We start from the raw sequence: 21,679 nt of genomic DNA on the forward strand, positions 1-21,679 counted from the left end.
TGTTCGAAAAAAGCCTCTGCTAACATGTTCCACTGTTAGACAAAAGCCTCCGCTAACATGTTCCGACATTAGAAAAAAGCCTCCGCTAACATGTTCCACTGTTAGACAAAAGCCTCCGCTAACATGTTCCGACATTAGAAAAAAGCCTCCGCTAACATGTTCCGCCATTAGAAAAAAGCCTCCGCTAACATGTTCCGCCATTAGAAAAAAGCCTCCGCTAATATGTTCCACTGTTAGACAAAAGCTTCCGCTAACATGTTCCACTGTTAGACAAAAGTCTCCGCTAACATGTTCCACTGTTAGAAAAAAGCCTCCGCTAACATGTTCCACTGTTAGAAAAAAGCCTCCGCTAACATGTTCCATCTTTAGACAAAAGCCTCCGCTAACATGTTCCACTGTTAGACAAAAGCCTTCGCTAACATGTTCTGACATTAGAAAAAAGCCTCCGGTACATGTTCCGCCATTAGAAAAAAGCCTCCGCTAATATGTTCCACTGTTAGACAAAAGCCTGCGCTAACATGTTCCACTGTTAGAAAAAAGCCTCCGCTAATATGTTCCACTGTTAGACAAAAGCTTCCGCTAACATGTTCCACTGTTAGAAAAAAGCCTCCGCTAACATGTTCCATCTTTAGACAAAAGCCTCCGCTAACATGTTCCACTGTTAGAAAAAAGCCTCCGCTAACATGTTCCACTGTTCGAAAAAAGCCTCCGCTAACATGTTCCATCTTTAGACAAAAGCCTCCGCGAACATGTTCCGCCGTTAGAAAAAAGCCTCTGCTAACATGTTCCACTGTTAAACAAAAGCCTCCGCTAACATGTTCCACTGTTAGACAAAAGCCTCCGCTAACATGTTCCGACATTAGAAAAAAGCCTCCGCTAACATTTTCCACTGTTAGACAAAAGCCTCCGCTAACATGTTCCACTGTTAGACAAAAGCCTCCGCTAACATGTTCCGACATTAGAAAAAAGCCTCCGCTAACATGTTCCACTGTTAGACAAAAGCCTCCGCTAACATGTTCCACTGTTAGACAAAAGCCTCCGCTAACATGTTCCGACATTAGAAAAAAGCCTCCGGTAACATGTTCCGCCATTAGAAAAAAGCCTCCGCTAACATGTTCCGCCATTAGAAAAAAGCCTCCGCTAATATGTTCCACTGTTAGACAAAAGCTTCCGCTAACATGTTCCACTGTTAGACAAAAGCCTCCGCTAACATGTTCCACTGTTAGAAAAAAGCCTCCGCTAACATGTTCCACTGTTCGAAAAAAGCCTCTGCTAACATGTTCCACTGTTCGAAAAAAGCCTCTGCTAACATGTTCCACTGTTAGACAAAAGCCTCCGCTAACATGTTCCGACATTAGAAAAAAGCCTCCGCTAACAGGTTCCACTGTTAGACAAAAGCCTCCGCTAACATGTTCCACTGTTAGACAAAAGCCTCCGCTAACATGTTCCGCCATTAGAAAAAAGCCTCCGCTAACATGTTCCGCCATTAGAAAAAAGCCTCCGCTAATATGTTCCACTGTTAGACAAAAGCTTCCGCTAACATGTTCCACTGTTAGACAAAAGCCTCCGCTAACATGTTCCACTGTTAGAAAAAAGCCTCCGCTAACATGTTCCACTGTTAGAAAAAAGCCTCCGCTAACATGTTCCACCGTTAGACAAAAGCCTCCGCTAACATGTTCCACTGTTAGAAAAAAGCCTCCGCTAACATGTTCCGCCATTAGAAAAAAGCCTCCGCTAATATGTTCCACTGTTAGACAAAAGCTTCCGCTAACATGTTCCACTGTTAGAAAAAAGCCTCCGCTAACATGTTCCATCTTTAGACAAAAGCCTCCGCTAACATGTTCCGCCGTTAGAAAAAAGCCTCTGCTAACATGTTCCACTGTTAAACAAAAGCCTCCGCTAACATGTTCCACTGTTAGACAAAAGCCTCCGCTAACATGTTCCGACATTAGAAAAAAGCCTCCGCTAACATGTTCCACTGTTAGACAAAAGCCTCCGCTAACATGTTCCGACATTAGAAAAAGCCTCCGGTAACATGTTCCGCCATTAGAAAAAAGCCTCCGCTAACATGTTCCGCCATTAGAAAAAAGCCTCCGCTAATATGTTCCACTGTTAGACAAAAGCTTCCGCTAACATGTTCCACTGTTAGACAAAAGCCTCCGCTAACATGTTCCACTGTTAGAACAAAGCCTCCGCTAACATGTTCCACTGTTCGAAAAAAGCCTCTGCTAACATGTTCCACTGTTAGACAAAAGCCTCCGCTAACATGTTCCGACATTAGAAAAAAGCCTCCGCTAACATGTTCCACTGTTAGACAAAAGCCTCCGCTAACATGTTCCACTGTTAGACAAAAGCCTCCGCTAACATGTTCCGACATTAGAAAAAAGCCTCCGCTAACATGTTCCGCCATTAGAAAAAAGCCTCCGCTAATATGTTCCACTGTTAGACAAAAGCTTCCGCTAACATGTTCCACTGTTAGACAAAAGCCTCCGCTAACATGTTCCACTGTTAGAAAAAAGCCTCCGCTAACATGTTCCATCTTTAGACAAAAGCCTCCGCTAACATGTTCCACTGTTAGAAAAAAGCCTCCGCTAACATGTTCCACTGTTAGAAAAAAGCCTCCGCTAACATGTTCCATCTTTAGACAAAAGCCTCCGCGAACATGTTCCGCCGTTAGAAAAAAGCCTCTGCTAACATGTTCCACTGTTAAACAAAAGCCTCCGCTAACATGTTCCACTGTTAGACAAAAGCCTCCGCTAACATGTTCCGACATTAGAAAAAAGCCTCCGCTAACATGTTCCACTGTTAGACAAAAGCCTCCGCTAACATGTTCCACTGTTAGACAAAAGCCTCCGCTAACATGTTCCGACATTAGAAAAAAGCCTCCGCTAACATGTTCCACTGTTAGACAAAAGCCTCCGCTAACATGTTCCACTGTTAGACAAAAGCCTCCGCTAACATGTTCCGACATTAGAAAAAAGCCTCCGGTAACATGTTCCGCCATTAGAAAAAAGCCTCCGCTAACATGTTCCGCCATTAGAAAAAAGCCTCCGCTAATATGTTCCACTGTTAGACAAAAGCTTCCGCTAACATGTTCCACTGTTAGACAAAAGCCTCCGCTAACATGTTCCACTGTTAGAAAAAAGCCTCCGCTAACATGTTCCGCCATTAGAAAAAAGCCTCCGCTAACATGTTCCACTGTTAGAAAAAAGTCTCCGCTAACATGTTCCGACATTAGAAAAAAGCCTCCGCTAACATGTTCCACTGTTAGAAAAAAGCCTCCGCTAACATGTTCCGCCATTAGAAAAAAGCCTCCGCTAACATGTTCCACTGTTAGAAAAAAGTCTCCGCTAACATGTTCCGACATTAGAAAAAAGCCTCCGCTAACATGTTCCGCCATTAGAAAAAAGCCTCCGCTAACATGTTCCACTGTTAGAAAAAAGTCTCCGCTAACATGTTCCGCCATTAGAAAAAAGCCTCCGCTAACATGTTCCATCTTTAGACAAAAGCCTCCGCTAACATGTTCCATCTTTAGACAAAAGCCTCCGCTAACATGTTCCGACATTAGACAAAAGCCTCCGCTAACATGTTCCACCGTTAGAAAAAAAGCCTCTGCTAACATGTTCCACTGTTAAACAAAAGCCTCCGCTAACATGTTCCACTGTTAGAAAAAAGCCTCCGCTAACATGTTCCATCTTTAGACAAAAGCCTCCGCTAACATGTTCCGCCATTAGAAAAAAGCCTCCGCTAACATGTTCCACTGTTAGAAAAAAGTCTCCGCTAACATGTTCCGCCATTAGAAAAAAGCCTCCGCTAACATGTTCCATCTTTAGACAAAAGCCTCCGCTAACATGTTCCACTGTTAGACAAAAGCCTCCGCTAACATGTTCCGACATTAGACAAAAGCCTCCGCTAACATGTTCCACCGTTAGAAAAAAAGCCTCTGCTAACATGTTCCACTGTTAAACAAAAGCCTCCGCTAACATGTTCCACTGTTAGAAAAAAGCCTCCGCTAACATGTTCCATCTTTAGAAAAACAGCAGAACCTTCAGCTTCTCTAATGCTCCGTTCACACTGCAGGGAAATGTGACCCAAATCTGATTTATTTACCCATATGTGACCTGGATCTGATCTGTTAAAGACAGTCTGAACAGCACTAATCTGACCCAGACCACTGTCATATGTGGTCCTAAATCTGACCCGGACCACTGTCATATGTGGTCCTAAATCTGACCCGGACCACTGTCATATGTGGTCCTAAATCTGACCCGGACCACTGTCATATGTGGTCCTAAATCTGACCCGGACCACTGTCATATGTGGTCCTAAATCTGACCCGGACCACTGTCATATGTGGTCCTAAATCTGACCCGGACCACTGTCATATGTGGTCCTAAATCTGACCCAGACCACTGTCATATGTGGTCCTAAATCTGACCCGGACCACTGTCATATGTGGTCCTAAATCTGACCCGGACCACTGTCATATGTGGTCCTAAATCTGACCCGGACCACTGTCATATGTGGTCCTAAATCTGACCCGGACCACTGTCATATGTGGTCCTAAATCTGACCCGGACCACTGTCATATGTGGTCCTAAATCTGACCCGGACCACTGTCATATGTGGTCCTAAATCCTGTGGGTGTGTGCGGTGTCAGTCGTACCTTCCCAAAGGGATGGCCAGGTAGAAGACAGAGAGCATCATGGTCCGGCTGTTATTGGTGAACAGGTCGCCGATGATGGTGGGGGAGATGGACGAGTAGCTGGACTCACCGATGCCCACCAGGCCTCTGGAGAGAACGAACAGCCAGTAGTACTGCACACACAACAAATGTGGAGTTAGTGGAGGACACTGAACGTCAGCACAACAAATAAACCAAGTGGAAAGAAAGGAGCGACTGGACAGGTGGAGAAAGAACCCACTGAGAACTGTGGAAAAGACTGAGAACAGGGTTCTACTGTGAAACTGGTTCTAAAAACACTGAGAACAGGGTTCTACTGTGAAACTGGTTCTAAAAACACTGAGAACAGGGTTCTACTGTGAAACTGGTTCTAAAAACACTGAGAACAGGGTTCTACTGTGAAACTGGTTCTAAAAACACTGAGAACAGGGTTCTACTGTGAAACTGGTTCTAAAAACACTGAGAACAGGGTTCTACTGTGAAACTGGTTCTAAAAACACTGAGAACAGGGTTCTACTGTGAAACTGGTTCTAAAAACACTGAGAACAGGGTTCTACTGTGAAACTGGTTCTAAAAACACTGAGAACAGGGTTCTACTGTGAAACTGGTTCTAAAAACACTGAGAACAGGGTTCTACTGTGAAACTGGTTCTAAAACCAGGACATGGGGCTAAAAATTCAAACCAGATGTAGACGAATGTTCTGAAGCAGGTTTGGAAACACTTTGGGTCTATTTGAGAAAGAAATACTTACTGAGATAAAAGAGAAACTATTTTTCAGATAAGACACATTTTTTATATTATTTTACATTATATTTAATACAAAAATCTACATGTAACTAGGGATGGAACCATTACTGGTATAACGATAAACGGTGGTAAAATCACAGACGGTTAGTATTAGTGTTTAAATTCTAATTCTCATGATAACTGTTTGATTACTGCACTTTTAGGGAAAAAACCCGACGTACAGATCTGCTTTTATGTCAAATATTTGAGTATAGTTTTAATTTATTACAGTTTTAATTTTCTATACCTAATATTTGAACCAATATTCACTTTTAAAGTCTGTGAAAAGGTTCGTTAAGCATCTGTGTGTTATTTATGCAATAAATTAGATACATTTTTCAAAATGGATTTTATATTTTTTTGTGTGTTTTTTGTTCTTTTGTGTTTTTATAGTAGGTTAAAGTGAAAAAACAATAGATGATACATATGAAGTTGTGCTGAAAAAACAGATCCAAACATGGGTATAGTAAACATTTGTTTCTATATAAAGGCCAAATCAAAAGGACTGAAAAACAGACAGAACAGACTCAGACCACTAAGGGTTAATATGTGAATGTTTCTGACACAGAAGGGACACTGGGACTATTATTTTATTTGTTTGGGGGTTTTTTCAAAATACAACTTGGTTAAATTCTTTCAGTGTGTGTATCAGTACTTTTTGAACATTTTCAGCACAACTTCAATAATACCACGATAATAATGAGAACTGTGATAATTTTGGTCACAATAAGCATGTTCTGAAATGTTCATATGGTTCCACCCCTACATGTAACATGGTCAAAGCGATGCGAAAATTACACACAACAATTTTTTCGCGTGTTTCTTGATTCTCTCACAGGTGCATTTTGGGAATTGAACTAATTGACCGCTGTTGCAAAATTAATTGTGATTTATATGCATTTAACTGGGCAGGTTCTGCATGTAACGCAAGTGGACACGATGAGTTCCACACCAAACTTGGAATGAGACTGAGATTGATGAAAAACCCACACGTGTGGATTAGAAAAGCCACTAGGATCGATTAATAAAATATGAATAGACACAATATTAACAATATGTATGTCTATGAACAAGTCTATAAAAAGAGAAATATTACATGTTATTGCATGAACTTATTGTATATACATATACACACATGTATACCTTTGAACGAGTCTCTAAAATCCTGCATTTATGTTTGTTCTTGCAATAACAATACAATATTTATTCAGAGGATTATCGCATAGACTAATAATTCACATTATACAGAGTTATTGCACATCATTGGAGGTGACTGCATCAGGACATACTGAGGGATGGGACTGGAAGGGTTAGGGTTAGGGTTAGAACACCAGAAGAAACAGCAGAGTTCTGACTTTTTGCAGGAATGATCGGAGGTCTTTTGCTTGTTTCATGTGGTTGCAGCATTTGGTCTCACTTTGCAGCTTTGTCATTTTAAACCTTTTTTATCGTTTATTAGGATCCTGATTACCTGGTGTCCACCATTAAATACATGAACAAAACCATTCTCCTAGAGTTTAGACTTCAAATAATCCAGTAAATATAATAGGTAGTGGATATATATATATATATATATATATATATATATATATATATATATATATATATATATATATATTTTTTATACAGGGTGTCCCATAAGTCTCCATACATAGGAGACATAATCCATTCCATACATATATGGTTCTAACATGTATTTCTTTCTATTTCTTCTTTATAGTTCTTCAGCAGTGGAGGACACACATTGAAATGTGTTCCTGAAAAAATGGCAGTCATATAGAGTATATCATATAAATAAAAATGGTTTATGTCAAGAAACGTTTATTTTTCCTATGTATGGAGACTTATGGGACACCCTGTATATATATATATATATATATATATATATATATATATATATATATATATATATATATATATATGATTTTCTAAATCATTGCCTCATTTTTTTAAAAACTATTTTCTTAGTTCCATGTGTGCTTTTTAGAATGTTTCCCTTTTATTTCACATCTTTTACACTGTTTATTATGTGTGATTCACTGATAAATTCACCAATGGTTCATCTTTTAATCTGTTATTGTTGCATCTATTTCAGATGAAATGTTCTTGATATTGGGTATGGATGCAATCGTCAATGATGCCAAATACAGCCATGAGCAGAAGGGTAGAATATATTCATTGATGAGGAAAATAATGTCAGAAAAGCCCTCCAGTATAACACAGATGCCTAGAAACTGGATAAACTGGATATGCACATATGCATAATTCATTTCAATAATTGATCATGACATTTTTCCTAAAATAAAATGATACAATGCTGGATATTAATGTATGTGAGGCTTTAATTTTCAGATACAAGTGCACAGTTGGGATCCAGTCTAAATATTTTGCTCCTCTGCAATAGAACAAAACTGATTTCACATCCATCACCCAGTTATTACCCATTATACTTCAAATACATCAGATCAGAAATGGGATAAAAAACAAAATAACTGCAGACATCTACAGTGTGATCTTGAATATCAGACACAGATGGATGTGAGGTAAAAAAAAACAAAAACATCTAATTTGAGCACAAACACACTTGCAGATTTCTACAGATTATATGGATATCAGAACGTATGAACCATTTTCAGGTTTGGATTTCTTATCTAATTGAGCAAAAATATTATGAGTATACAGTCTGACAGGAAAAACAAGTGAACAACATGGGATATGAGGACTTAGAATAAAGATAATGAAGGAACAGATTAAAAAAATAAGGCCTAAACATCTGTGATGGGCTCCATTTAAAATAATAACTAGCTTAAATGAAACGCTAATCACCTGCCTATTATCTCATTAATAACCCAATCAGTGGAATAACGAAGACTTCCCGAGGACGGCCGAGCTGCACGCCACCGATGGAGGCGGCTGGATTGTTAACTGTTTCCATGGCAACCGCTACCGGCTGAATGCGGATTCCCATTTGTGAAGCTCCAAAGAAATCTGGATCTTCACCTCAGACGCAAAAGGAAGATCTGAGGTTCAGGACGAGTGCACATCGTCTGGTACGAGACAGAAGAAGAAGACGTGGGTGTGATGATGAGTTTATGTGACTGAGCATTAATGAGGGTTCTGTGGGTAGTAGAGGTTAACGTGGTCTCAGATCTGCGCTGTGACCCCAGGTCTGAGCATTAACGTGGTCTCAGATCTGCGCTGTGACCCCAGGTCTGAGCATTAACGTGGTCTCAGATCTGCGCTGTGACCCCAGGTCTGAGCATTAACGTGGTCTCAGATCTGCGCTGTGACCCCAGGTCTGAGCATTAACGTGGTCTCAGATCTGCGCTGTGACCCCAGGTCTGAGCATTAACGTGGTCTCAGATCTGCGCTGTGACCCCAGGTCTGAGCATTAACGTGGTCTCAGATCTGCGCTGTGACCCCAGGTCTGAGCATTAACGTGGTCTCAGATCTGCGCTGTGACCCCAGGTCTGAGCATTAACGTGGTCTCAGATCTGCGCTGTGACCCCAGGTCTGAGCATTAACGTGGTCTCAGATCTGCGCTGTGACCCCAGGTCTGAGCATTAACGTGGTCTCAGATCTGCGCTGTGACCCCAGGTCTGAGCATTAACGTGGTCTCAGATCTGCGCTGTGACCCCAGGTCTGAGCATTAACGTGGTCTCAGATCTGCGCTGTGACCCCAGGTCTGAGCATTAACGTGGTCTCAGATCTGCGCTGTGACCCCAGGTCTGAGCATTAACGTGGTCTCAGATCTGCGCTGTGACCCCAGGTCTGAGCATTAACGTGGTCTCAGATCTGCGCTGTGACCCCAGGTCTGAGCCATCACTGCAGACTTCACGCTGATCCGTCACCTTATGAAGCTGCAGCAGGTGGATCGGACTTGACAAAACTCAAAGAACACATTGAAACATGGAGCAAATGTTGGCACCAGGCAGTTTCTTCCCCACAGTTTTCAATATACTGAACTGTAAGAAGGAAGAACTGTGGCGTTTCCTTCTGTCCAACCACTTCCCTCTATGTGTCCTCATGCAATCACCTCCAATAATGTGCAAAAACCCCTGTAGAATGTGATTTATGTGTAATAAATCATGCAATAATCCTCTGTTCTTGCAATAACAATGCATTATTTTATAGATTCATTCACAGGTATATGTACTGTTAATATTGTGTCTATTTATATTTGTCTTTTTATTTTATACCACTTATAGTTCTATTCTTATTTTACTTCTTGTAAAAGTTTAGATTCTATTTTCTTATTTTTAGTCCATCGGACCTTTTGGGCTGTTGGACTATTGGTATCAGCTGGTGACCATCCGTCGTCTGTCCATAAACAATTTTTCAAGAATCTTCTTCTCTGAAACCGTAAGGTCTACCAAGTTGGTTCAAAAAATTGGGAAATATAGATTTTTGAGTTAGTTTTGAATTTTTAAAATTTGAAAAACCCTCACTGGTTTATAATGGAACCCATTTCAAAGTGCTATAACTTGAAAACAGTTGAAGATATTAATATAATTATTATTGGAAATAGATATGAAGTCATATATGGGCTTTCATTTGGTGCCATGACCTTTGACCTTGAAAGGTCAAACAAATGTCGGTTAATATCTTTGAATATGCCGTTAAACTACAGGAGCCTTGGCCCTATTTTTACTTTTTAGTTTTTCTAATGTGATATTTGCTCTATTCTTATTTTGTGATGTATTGTTTTTTTTGTTTTATTCATATTGTTGCACTGACTGGAGTAGCACAGTTCAGTTAATGACAGATTGGACTGACAAGGACACTTTATTCAGTTTTCAGTGTTTTTGATAAAATAACCATCAATTTTAATCTGAGCTTTAACAAACATCTATGTGATCAGTGAATTAAATATTGGAAAATAGCTGATTTTCACTGGAAAAATACAAAATACAGAGGACCGTTCTTTAATGAATGGTGTTAAATTACTTAGGAAATGTTAAAATAGAAAAAAAAATCCTTTGGGAACTGACATAAAAGTAGAACTAGGTCTTTATGGGTTAAATGTGCCAAAAAAAACATGTAACCTGTAATCCCTAAGTCTGATTGAGTTATTGAGTTTGACTATTTTTTATTGTAAAACCAACACATAACCTTTAAATCAGGGGTGTCCAAACTTTTTTTCAAGAGGGCCAGATCTGATAATGTGGACACTGCCAGGGGCCAGTGGTCCCTTTGGACATTTTTTAAACCGTAAAAATTACATATAAATGCGCTGTTCTACAACAATTTTATTTTCATTGTCACAATATCATTTTTTTAAATGGCAATGTAACCAAATCTAAGCCACTCAGGTGTGAACAAATTAAAAAAAAAAAACATTTCTGCCTTCCTTTCACATCTGGAGTCAGATAACATAGAACAAACTGTGTGGAGTATCTTAAACTTCCAAGCTGATAAAAATCTTAACCCCACATTCATTTTAAACATGACTTATATGAGTAATCATTACTCATATATTACTCAGTAATGTAAAGTCTGTTAATATTTAAGATGAAAACATATGACTCTTACTCTTGTCTTTCACAAAATCATTCAGAAAGTAATATTTTGTGTCACATCTACAAGTACATAACACCAGCAGTTAGAGGCAACTAACCTGGCAACTTGGTATCCTGCCTTGGTGGTGAATTCATTGAACTCACAGGTTCACATGAAGAGTCACTGTTGTGAGTTTAAAGCAGCTTGAATTTGCTTCACTTTTTCGGAGCGCTCACTCCCTGCTAGCTTGTCGTATGCGTTAGCTTGTTTTGTCTGCTAGTGTCTCTTTACATTGAATTCCTTAAACAAGGCAACAGTCTCTTGACAAATTAGGCAAACACAATCACCTCGATTTTCAGTGAAAAAAAAAATTGTAATTCCCATCTCTCCTGGAAGCGGCGGCCCTCACTGTCAACTTTCCTTTTTTTATTTACAGGCGCCGTGGTTAGAAATTAGTGAGAAGGGTTCACGGTAAGGTCACAGAGCCAGATAGAGTTAGAGTGGTGCTGCCACCATGAGGTGAAAGGAGAAACTGCATTTGGAACCTTTTATGATTCATGTACTCAGTTCAACAGTCCAAGCGGGCCATAAATAATATATTCTAAAACCCAAGCTGTGGGCCGGAGAAAATCTGACCGCGGGCCGTGATTGGCCCCCGGGCCGGACTTTGGACATGCCTGCTTTAAATTCTTCTTAAACAAGATAAAATATTTGAACATTTTTAATTCATCTGAAAATCCGAGGACAAAATAAACTATACTGTAAAAACTGTAACTATCATGACATAACTTGATCATGATAATATATTTATGTGGAAGATGCTCCAGATGAGGAGGAAAGTGTGTGAGCTGAGTCCACCGTCCACTGAATGAGTCCAGACAGAAAACACCCACTCAAAAGGTGTAAATGTCTGGTACTGATCTGGAAACATTCAGATCCAGAGCAGCGCTAAATGTTTGAATCCTTCAAATGGCCTTCAACTGCCCGTTTTATGACGATCCGAGGTGGGACACAAATGTTCTTCCACTGGTTACGTAACGTCTGAAAGGCCCTGGAGTGTCTGAAATGTGTGAGGACAGCAGTGGGTCTGAAGTGCTTATGAACATTTCATTACACATCATGTCATTCATCTCTGATGGCGTCGGCCGCTCTTACGTAACAGACACCGACTCTGGTCTCGTGTGACGGACAGTTTGGGAACATGTCTTGAGGGCGGAGTTAAAGCCGGGCCACGGGACTGAGCGTGACGACTCCGTGGCCTCGGTGGCAGATGTCAGAGGGAAATGAGGCTTGTAATGTCAGTTTAGCCGTCAGCCGAACGACGACTACAGGGCCCAACGCTAACGTGGTCTTCTAGAAAAGTAAGTATTTTTATAATTTAATGGGGTTTTTTGCACTAAAACACAGACATAAATTGTCAGTTGTCTATTTATAGGTTCTTCTGTTCATATTTGACTGGTTCAGTCCACTGCAGATCAAATCAGACTGAATGTGGAACCTGAAAGAACAGGAGTTTGAGAACCCTGGTGTACATGGATGTGAGTCACAGAACATCCACCACGTATGTACAGGGTCCAGACTCTACAGGGTCCAGACTCTGCTGGTCTGGGTTCACAGCTGTTTTAAACAGGTTTAACTCATGTTTTCCGATTCTGTGCAACAATCCAACAAATGTGAAAATATGAGCAATGAGTCATGCATGAATCTTCTGTAGAGCAAAAACAAACAAACATTTATTCAATAATTATAGAAATATAAATGCACTATTTTTATATAGACTTGGGCCCAATCCTACCCCCCCCATCCCTTACCCCTCCCTATGGGTTAAACAGCAAATTTACATCTATTCATATTTTGTCCATTTTTATTTTTTTCTATTTAGTCTATTCTTATGTTACTTTGTAAAATTGTAAAATGTATATTCTATTTTCTTATCTTATTTTCAGTTTTTGTAATTTTATATTTGCTCGAGTCTTATTTCAGTTGTACATGTATTTTGTTAACATTGATGCATTGACCATCCCATCCCATTCTATAGCGTTCTATTCTATATCATTCCATTCTATACCACTTCATTCGATTCTATACTATTCTATTTAATACTATTCTGTTCTATTCTATTCTGGTACTTTTTGAGGCACCTAAATTTTTGAGTAAATTCCACTTTGAAACCATCAGAACAGACTTTTCCCAGATCTGGTCCACAGCAAACATCTGCAGTAACTTTTTCTAAGCGTTTGGGTACTGTCTAATATCTGCAGCTGGTCCACAGCGAAAGTCTGCGGTAACTGTTTCTAAGCGTTAGGGTACTGTCTAATATCTGCAGCTGGTCCACAGCGAACGTCTGCAGAAACTGTTTCTAAGCGTTTGGGTACTGTCTAATATCTGCAGCTGGTCCACAGCGAAAGTCTGCGGTAACTGTTTCTAAGCGTTAGGGTACTGTCTAATATCTGCAGCTGGTCCACAGCGAACATCTGCGGTAATGGTTTCTAAGAGTTTGGGTACTGTCTAATATCTGCAGCTGGTCCAGAGCGAATGTCTGCAGAAACTGTTTCTAGGCGTTTGGGTACTGTCTAATATCTGCAGCTGGTCCACAGCGAACGTCTGCAGAAACTGTTTCTAAGCGTTTGGGTACTGTCTAATATCTGCAGCTGGTCCACAGCGAAAGTCTGCGGTAACTGTTTCTAAGCGTTAGGGTACTGTCTAATATCTGCAGCTGGTCCACAGCGAACATCTGCGGTAATGGTTTCTAAGAGTTTGGGTACTGTCTAATATCTGCAGCTGGTCCAGAGCGAATGTCTGCAGAAACTGTTTCTAGGCGTTTGGGTACTGTCTAATATCTGCAGCTGGTCCACAGCGAACGTCTGCAGAAACTGTTTCTAAGCGTTTGGGTACTGTCTAATATCTGCAGCTGGTCCAGAGCAAACGTCTGCAGAAACGGTTTCTAAGCGTTAGGGTACTGTCTAATATCTGCAGCTGGTCCAGAGCGAATGTCTGCAGAAACTGTTTCTAGGCGTTTGGGTACTGTCTAATATCTGCAGCTGGTCCACAGCGAACGTCTGCAGAAACGGTTTCTAAGCGTTAGGGTACTGTCTAATATCTGCAGCTGGTCCAGAGCGAATGTCTGCAGAAACTGTTTCTAAGCGTTTGGGTACTGTCTAATATCTGCAGCTGGTCCACAGCGAAAGTCTGCGGTAACTGTTTCTAAGCGTTAGGGTACTGTCTAATATCTGCAGCTGGTCCACAGCGAACATCTGCGGTAATGGTTTCTAAGAGTTTGGGTACTGTCTAATATCTGCAGCTGGTCCAGAGCGAATGTCTGCAGAAACTGTTTCTAGGCGTTTGGGTACTGTCTAATATCTGCAGCTGGTCCACAGCGAACGTCTGCAGAAACTGTTTCTAAGCGTTTGGGTACTGTCTAATATCTGCAGCTGGTCCAGAGCAAACGTCTGCAGAAACGGTTTCTAAGCGTTAGGGTACTGTCTAATATCTGCAGCTGGTCCAGAGCGAATGTCTGCAGAAACTGTTTCTAGGCGTTTGGGTACTGTCTAATATCTGCAGCTGGTCCACAGCGAACGTCTGCAGAAACGGTTTCTAAGCGTTAGGGTACTGTCTAATATCTGCAGCTGGTCCAGAGCGAATGTCTGCAGAAACTGTTTCTAAGCGTTTGGGTACTGTCTAATATCTGCAGCTGGTCCACAGCGAACATCTGCAGAAACGGTTTCTAAGCGTTAGGGTACTGTCTAATATCTGCAGCTGGTCCACAGCAAACGTCTGCAGAAACTGTTTCTAAGCGTTAGGGTACTGTCTAATATCTGCAGCTGGTCCAGAGCGAATGTCTGCAGAAACTGTTTCTAGGCGTTTGGGTACTGTCTAATATCTGCAGCTGGTCCACAGCGAACGTCTGCAGTAACTTTGTCTAAGCGTTTGGGTACTGTCTAATATCTGCAGCTGGTCCACAGCGAACGTCTGCAGTAACTGTTTCTAAGCGTTTGGGTACTGTTTAATATCTGCAGCTGGTCCACAGCGAACGTCTGCAGAAACTGTTTCTAAGCGTTTGGGTACTGTTTAATATCTGCAGCTGGTCCACAGCGAACGTCTGCAGTAACTGTTTCTAAGCGTTTGGGTACTGTCTAATATCTGCAGCTGGTCCACAGCGGACGTCTGCAGTAACTGTTTCTAAGCGTTTGGGTACTGTCTAATATCTGCAGCTGGTCCACAGCAAACATCTGCAGTAACTTTTTCTAAGCGTTTGGGTACTGTCTAATATCTGCTGCTGGTCCACAGCGAACGTCTGCAGAAACTGTTTCTAAGCGTTTGGGTACTGTCTAATATCTGCTGCTGGTCCACAGCGAACGTCTGCAGAAACTGTTTCTAAGCGTTTGGGTACTGTTTAATATCTGCAGCTGGTCCACAGCGAACGTCTGCAGTAACTGTTTCTAAGCGTTTGGGTACTGTCTAATATCTGCAGCTGGTCCACAGCGAACGTCTGCAGTAACTGTTTCTAAGCGTTTGGGTACTGTCTAATATCTGCAGCTGGTCCACAGCGAACGTCTGCAGTAACTGTTTCTAAGCGTTTGGGTACTGTCTAATATCTGCAGCTGGTCCACAGCGAACGTCTGCAGTAACTGTTTCTAAGCGTTTGGGTACTGTCTAATATCTGCAGCTGGTCCACAGCGAACGTCTGCAGTAACTGTTTCTAAGCGTTTGGGTACTGTCTAATATCTGCAGCTGGTCCACAGCGAACGTCTGCAGTAACTGTTTCTAAGCGTTTGGGTACTGTCTAATATCTGCAGCTGGTCCACAGCGAACGTCTGCAGTAACTGTTTCTAAGCGTTTGGGTACTGTCTAATATCTGCAGCTGGTCCAGAGCGAATGTCTGCAGAAACTGTTTCTAAGCGTTTGGGTACTGTTTAATATCTGCAGCTGGTCCACAGCGAACGTCTGCAGAAACTGTTTCTAAGCGTTTGGGTACTGTCTAATATCTGCAGCTGGTCCAGAGCGAACGTCTGCAGAAACGGTTTCTAAGCGTTAGGGTACTGTCTAATATCTGCAGCTGGTCCACAGCGAACGTCTGCAGTAACTGTTTCTAAGCGTTTGGGTACTGTCTAATATCTGCAGCTGGTCCACAGCGAACGTCTGCAGTAACTGTTTCTAAGCGTTTGGGTACTGTCTAATATCTGCAGCTGGTCCACAGCGAACGTCTGCAGTAACTGTTTCTAAGCGTTTGGGTACTGTTTAATATCTGCAGCTGGTCCACAGCGAACGTCTGCAGAAACTGTTTCTAAGCGTTTGGGTACTGTTTAATATCTGCAGCTGGTCCACAGCGAACGTCTGCAGAAACTGTTTCTAAGCGTTTGGGTACTGTTTAATATCTGCAGCTGGTCCACAGCGAACGTCTGCGGTAACTGTTTCTAAGCGTTTGGGTACTGTTTAATATCTGCAGCTGGTCCACAGCGAACGTCTGCAGTAACTGTTTCTAAGCGTTTGGGTACTGTCTAATATCTGCAGCTGGTCCACAGCGAACGTCTGCAGTAACTGTTTCTAAGCGTTTGGGTACTGTCTAATATCTGCAGCTGGTCCAGAGCGAACGTCTGCAGTAACTGTTTCTAAGCGTTTGGGTACTGTCTAATATCTGCAGCTGGTCCACAGCGAACGTCTGCAGTAACTGTTTCTAAGCGTTTGGGTACTGTCTAATATCAGCTTTGACTTCTCTAAATGTTTGTCCATGGGTTTTTTCCTCATCATCATGACGGGGTATTATGTGAAGTTGGAGGTGCTTCATAGAACATGTCACACCTGGATGCACATGTGCCCCAAACCCAGAGAGGACACGTATATGAATATGTGTTTAAGTACTTCCTCCAGAGTTTAGACTGCACCAAACCCAAAGAGGACATGTATATGAACGTGTTTAACTACTTCCTCCAGAGTTTAGACTGCACCTAAGCCATCTGAGACCTGGGGGAAACTGTGATTGGAATAATTCTCTTGTCGAACACAGCACATAATCCGTCCTTAGGCCGATGGAAAACCCTGAAGGCATCGATGGAGCAGGAGGAATCTGACAGGACAGACTGTTATCAGCGGAGACACTCAGAAGGGTTTATACACATTCACTAAGTGTCCAAAAGTACGTGGACATGTTGAATCCAGGTGTTTGTGTTCTAACAGGGTCTGGGATCCAAAACAATAAGGACTAATGTCAGAATAGAGTTTAATATTATGGGATAGATATCATTACATTGGTTAGTTTGGGTTAAATTATTATCTTTGTTTCCAAAATGACTCAGAGATGGTTTGGACTGAATTTATATCAATATCGTATTGTATGACTGATTTTCAATGTTCTTCCTCTAAACTTCTGTAATATGTGTCCTGTTCTGACTGTAAATAATAATTTTCTTCCACATCTAACCATCTCCTGCCATTACATCTGACTGAGGAAGAAAAATCTACCATTAAACTTTAGTGACATATTGATGTTTCTAAACTATACACAGGGTTCCACCAGTTCAATTTAGGACCGTTTGAAGACACAACAGAATTTCATGTCCATTTCAGAGCTTATTCATGGCCATACTGGCAAAAATTTGTGACTCTTAGAATTTTGGGAAATGTATTTATTTACTCCAACACCTTGATTCCGAATTTGTCACCGGGGGCTGCAAAGTTAACGATAATTGGTTCCTAAATTCAATATAAATTGTCAGGTTGGAACAGGTAGAACTGAGTCGACTAACGTTAGTTTCTTTGCGGCTTAAACATTTAACAGACACATTTAAACACAGTACAGCATTTATGGCAACATAACTGAAGACCAACCATATCAAATTTAATACCTATTAAAGACTTTTAAAGGGATTAAATAAAGTAAATTCAAGACTTTTAAGACTTTTTAAGACCCCACAGGAACCTAGTATATGGACATAAATACTGGGACACATCATGTCTGCAGCTGTCAGATGTCCTGTTCAGGAGGATTTGACATAAAAACATGAATATCAAATCATAGACATGGATACAAAAACAAAATATGAAATGATTACCGTACGTTCCAGACTATTGAGCACACCTGAATATAAGCTGCATGCTAACGTCTCACCAATGAAGCTTAAGTGCAGCAGCTCTATTTCCTTCCTTCATAGCCTCATAGATCCTCTTTAACTTAAAGCTGCCTCAGATGCATTTCTTCCGGTGTTTTCTATGATGAGGGCGTGTGCATGACGTGCAAAATGACTGATCTGAAGAATTCAGTGTGAGTGTGTTTGATTGACAGTGGATTAGCCGCATCATTGCTTAAACCGCAGGGTTCAAAGCGTGTGAAAAAAGTAGCGGCTTATTGTCCGAAAATTACAGGAAATAGTCAATGTGGAGTAAAATTCAGTCAAAACCATCTCTAAGACATTTTAGAAGCAAAGATAACAATGAAACCTTCAGGGGTCCACAGTCAGGGCCCCGTGTCTCCATCACATGACCTTTTCCACACGTCGTAGTGTCAGAGTCAGAGGTTGGTCATGTGACCACTGGAGATAACGTCCATTTGAAAGTGTGGACTGGAAACACTCTCCCACTTTTTATCTGATGTAGATAGAGCAAATACAACTGCATATACGATGGTGTGAAACTGGAGCGAACAAACGTGAATGAAAGTATGAAAATGATGGGGGGGGGGGGGGGGGGGGCGTTAGATTTCTGACCATATCTACATTCTTTTTTGTCCTTTTTCAAAATGGAAAAAACTGTCTGAATCTGCGGATTCTAATCCACAGACTGCATTAGCATTACAGGTAAGAGTGAGGATGACCCCCCACCCCGAAACCAGATAATCCCGCCCTGAACCAGATGCCCCCCCCAAAACCAAATGACCTCCCCCTGAACCAGATGAGGAAACAGGGAGGACCGATGGTGGGGGGGCTATGTACAAATCTGTTTTTATGTCAAATATTTGAGTATAGTTTTAATTTATTACAGTTTTAATTTTCTATACCTAATATTTGGAACCAATATTCACTTTGAAAGTCTTTGAAAAGGTTCGTTAAGCATCTGTGTGTTATTTATGCAATAAATTATATACATTTTTCAAATCAGATTTTATATATTTTTGTGTTCTCTGTCCTTTTATGTTTTTATAGTAGGTTAAAGTGAAAAAATAATAGACAGATGATACAGATGAAGTTGTGCTGAAAAAACAGATCCCAAACATGGGTATAGTAAACATTTGTTTCTATAGTATATAAAGGCCAAATCAAAAGGACTGAAAAACAGACAAAATAGGCTCAGACCACTAAGGGTTAAACCAAACTAACCAATGCAATGATATTTATCCCACTATATAAGACTATTTGATGACAGTAAAAAGTGTTTTGTACCCCAGAAACACCAGAAGTCAATGTGTCCACATACTTTTGTCCATGTAGTGTCCACATGCATATTGCATGTTTCAGATGTTCAGTTGATAAACAGAGGCTTGGTGTGCATGAACAGTGGGTCTACCCCACAGTGTCAGATGTTCAGTTGATAAACAGAGGCTTGGTGTGCATGAACAGTGGGTCTACCCCACAGTGTCAGATGTTCAGTTGATAAACAGAGGCTTGGTGTGCATGAACAGTGGGTCTACCCCACAGTGTCAGATGTTCAGTTGATAAACAGAGGCTTGGTGTGCATGAACAGTGGGTCTACCCCACAGTGTCAGATGTTCAGTTGATAAACAGAGGCTTGGTGTGCATGAACAGTGGGTCTACCCCACAGTGTCAGATGTTCAGTTGATAAACAGAGGCTTGGTGTGCATGAACAGTGGGTCTACCCCACAGTGTCAGATGTTCAGTTGATAAACAGAGGCTTGGTGTGCATGAACAGTGGGTCTACCCCACAGTGTCAGATGTTCAGTTGATAAACAGAGGCTTGGTGTGCATGAACAGTGGGTCTACCCCACAGTGTCAGATGTTCAGTTGATAAACAGAGGCTTGGTGTGCATGAACAGTGGGTCTACCCCACAGTGTCAGATGTTCAGTTGATAAACAGAGGCTTGGTGTGCATGAACAGTGGGTCTACCCCACAGTGTCAGATGTTCAGTTGATAAACAGAGGCTTGGTGTGCATGAACAGTGGGTCTACCCCACAGTGTCAGATGTTCAGTTGATAAACAGAGGCTTGGTGTGCATGAACAGTGGGTCTACCCCACAGTGTCAGATGTTCAGTTGATAAACAGAGGCTTGGTGTGCATGAACAGTGGGTCTACCCCACAGTGTCAGATGTTCAGTTGATAAACAGAGGCTTGGTGTGCATGAACAGTGGGTCTACCCCACAGTGTCAGATGTTCAGTTGATAAACAGAGGCTTGGTGTGCATGAACAGTGGGTCTACCCCACAGTGTCAGATGACTGGCTGCAGACAGGACTGTGTGGACGCCTCCATGTGCACATGTGCACCTGCAGCCTTTAACGCCTCACAGTCCCTTCAAACTGTCCATGTGTCAGGATATTTTATCACAACTGTCAGGAATGTGCACATATAGTCGTACATGACCATGGTGGCTCTCAGTGGGACCCCCCCCAGTCCTGTTAGTTCAGTTCCACATTCAGACCAGGTCAGTCTGCAGTGGACAGGACCAGTCAAATACTACCAGAAGAACAGAGAAATAATGACAACTGACAATGTTTGTGTTTGGAAATGGAAATATTTTCATGTTTTTACACTAAAACAAAGATGAATTTCACAAAAAATGTGAATAACCTGAACAAATACGAACAACCTGAAATGTTTTAAGAGAAGTCAGTACAATTGTACAAATATTCTGTCATTAAATGTGTGTTTGTAGATCCACTGTGATCTGTACGTTCTAATGAACATGTGGAAATGATAAACTGAAGCAGAATAGTGTTAAAGTTACACTGATTTGTTCAGTTTGTTCATGTTATTCACATCTTTTGAAAGGATAGTTTGTCGATGTAAACCTGTTCATAATGTAAATGTACTTTTTTCGCTCTAAAACAGAAAAGTTTGGAGTTGACTTATTTATAGTTTATTCTGTTACTATTTTACTGGTCCAGTCCACTGCAGAACTAATCAGGCTGAATGTGGAACCTGAAAGAAAATGAGTGAGTTTTAATTTTTTTCTTAAAGATTTTTTTTGCTTAATTCAAGACTTTTTTTTTTTTGCTTAGTTCAAACTTTTTTTTTTTTTTCTTAATTCAAGATATTTTTTGCTTCATTCAAGTGCGGCCCTCCAAAGGTTCCCATCCAGCTCATGGGATGAATTTACAAAGTGCAAAAATTCGACAGTCAAAGCTGTGGAACTCATTTTAGTTCGCAGAATATTGTTGAATATTGTAACTCTCCTTTTTATTTCTTTCCTTTCTCTTGAACATACCTCTTTGCTTTTTTTTCTTTCTCTTGAACGTATGTCTTTGCTTTTTTTTCTTTCTCTTGAACGTATGTCTTTGCTTTTTTTTTCTTTCTCTTTTACATACCTCTGCTTTTTTTTCTTTCTCTGGAACGTATGTCTGCTTTTTTTTTCTTTCTCTTTTACATACCTCTGCTTTTTTCTTTCTCTTGAACGTATGTCTTTGCTTTTTTTTCTTTCTCTTGAACGTACCTCTTTGCTTTTTTTCTTTCTCTTGAACGTACCTCTGCTTTTTTTTTCTTTCTCTTGAACGTATGTCTTTGCTTTTTTTCTTTCTCTTTTACTTCCCTTTCTCTTGAACATATG

At 41.0% G+C, this 21,679-nt stretch overlaps 1 protein-coding gene across 4 annotated transcripts in view; it reads right to left on the reverse strand.

Moving 5' to 3' along the window:
- Positions 1–21,679, reverse strand: part of spns2 (SPNS lysolipid transporter 2, sphingosine-1-phosphate) — a 267,467-nt gene that overhangs the window by 104,948 nt on the left and 140,840 nt on the right. For all 4 annotated transcript variants that reach the window (XM_030129915.1, XM_030129913.1, XM_030129916.1 and 1 more), the window contains exon 4: positions 4,667–4,818. In XM_030129915.1, the coding sequence (XP_029985775.1) occupies positions 4,667–4,818 (152 nt within the window). The remainder of the gene's footprint in view (positions 1–4,666; positions 4,819–21,679) is intronic.

The sequence above is a fragment of the Sphaeramia orbicularis genome, unplaced genomic scaffold, assembly GCF_902148855.1.
Source record: "Sphaeramia orbicularis unplaced genomic scaffold, fSphaOr1.1, whole genome shotgun sequence".
NCBI classification, from domain to species: domain Eukaryota; kingdom Metazoa; phylum Chordata; class Actinopteri; order Kurtiformes; family Apogonidae; genus Sphaeramia; species Sphaeramia orbicularis.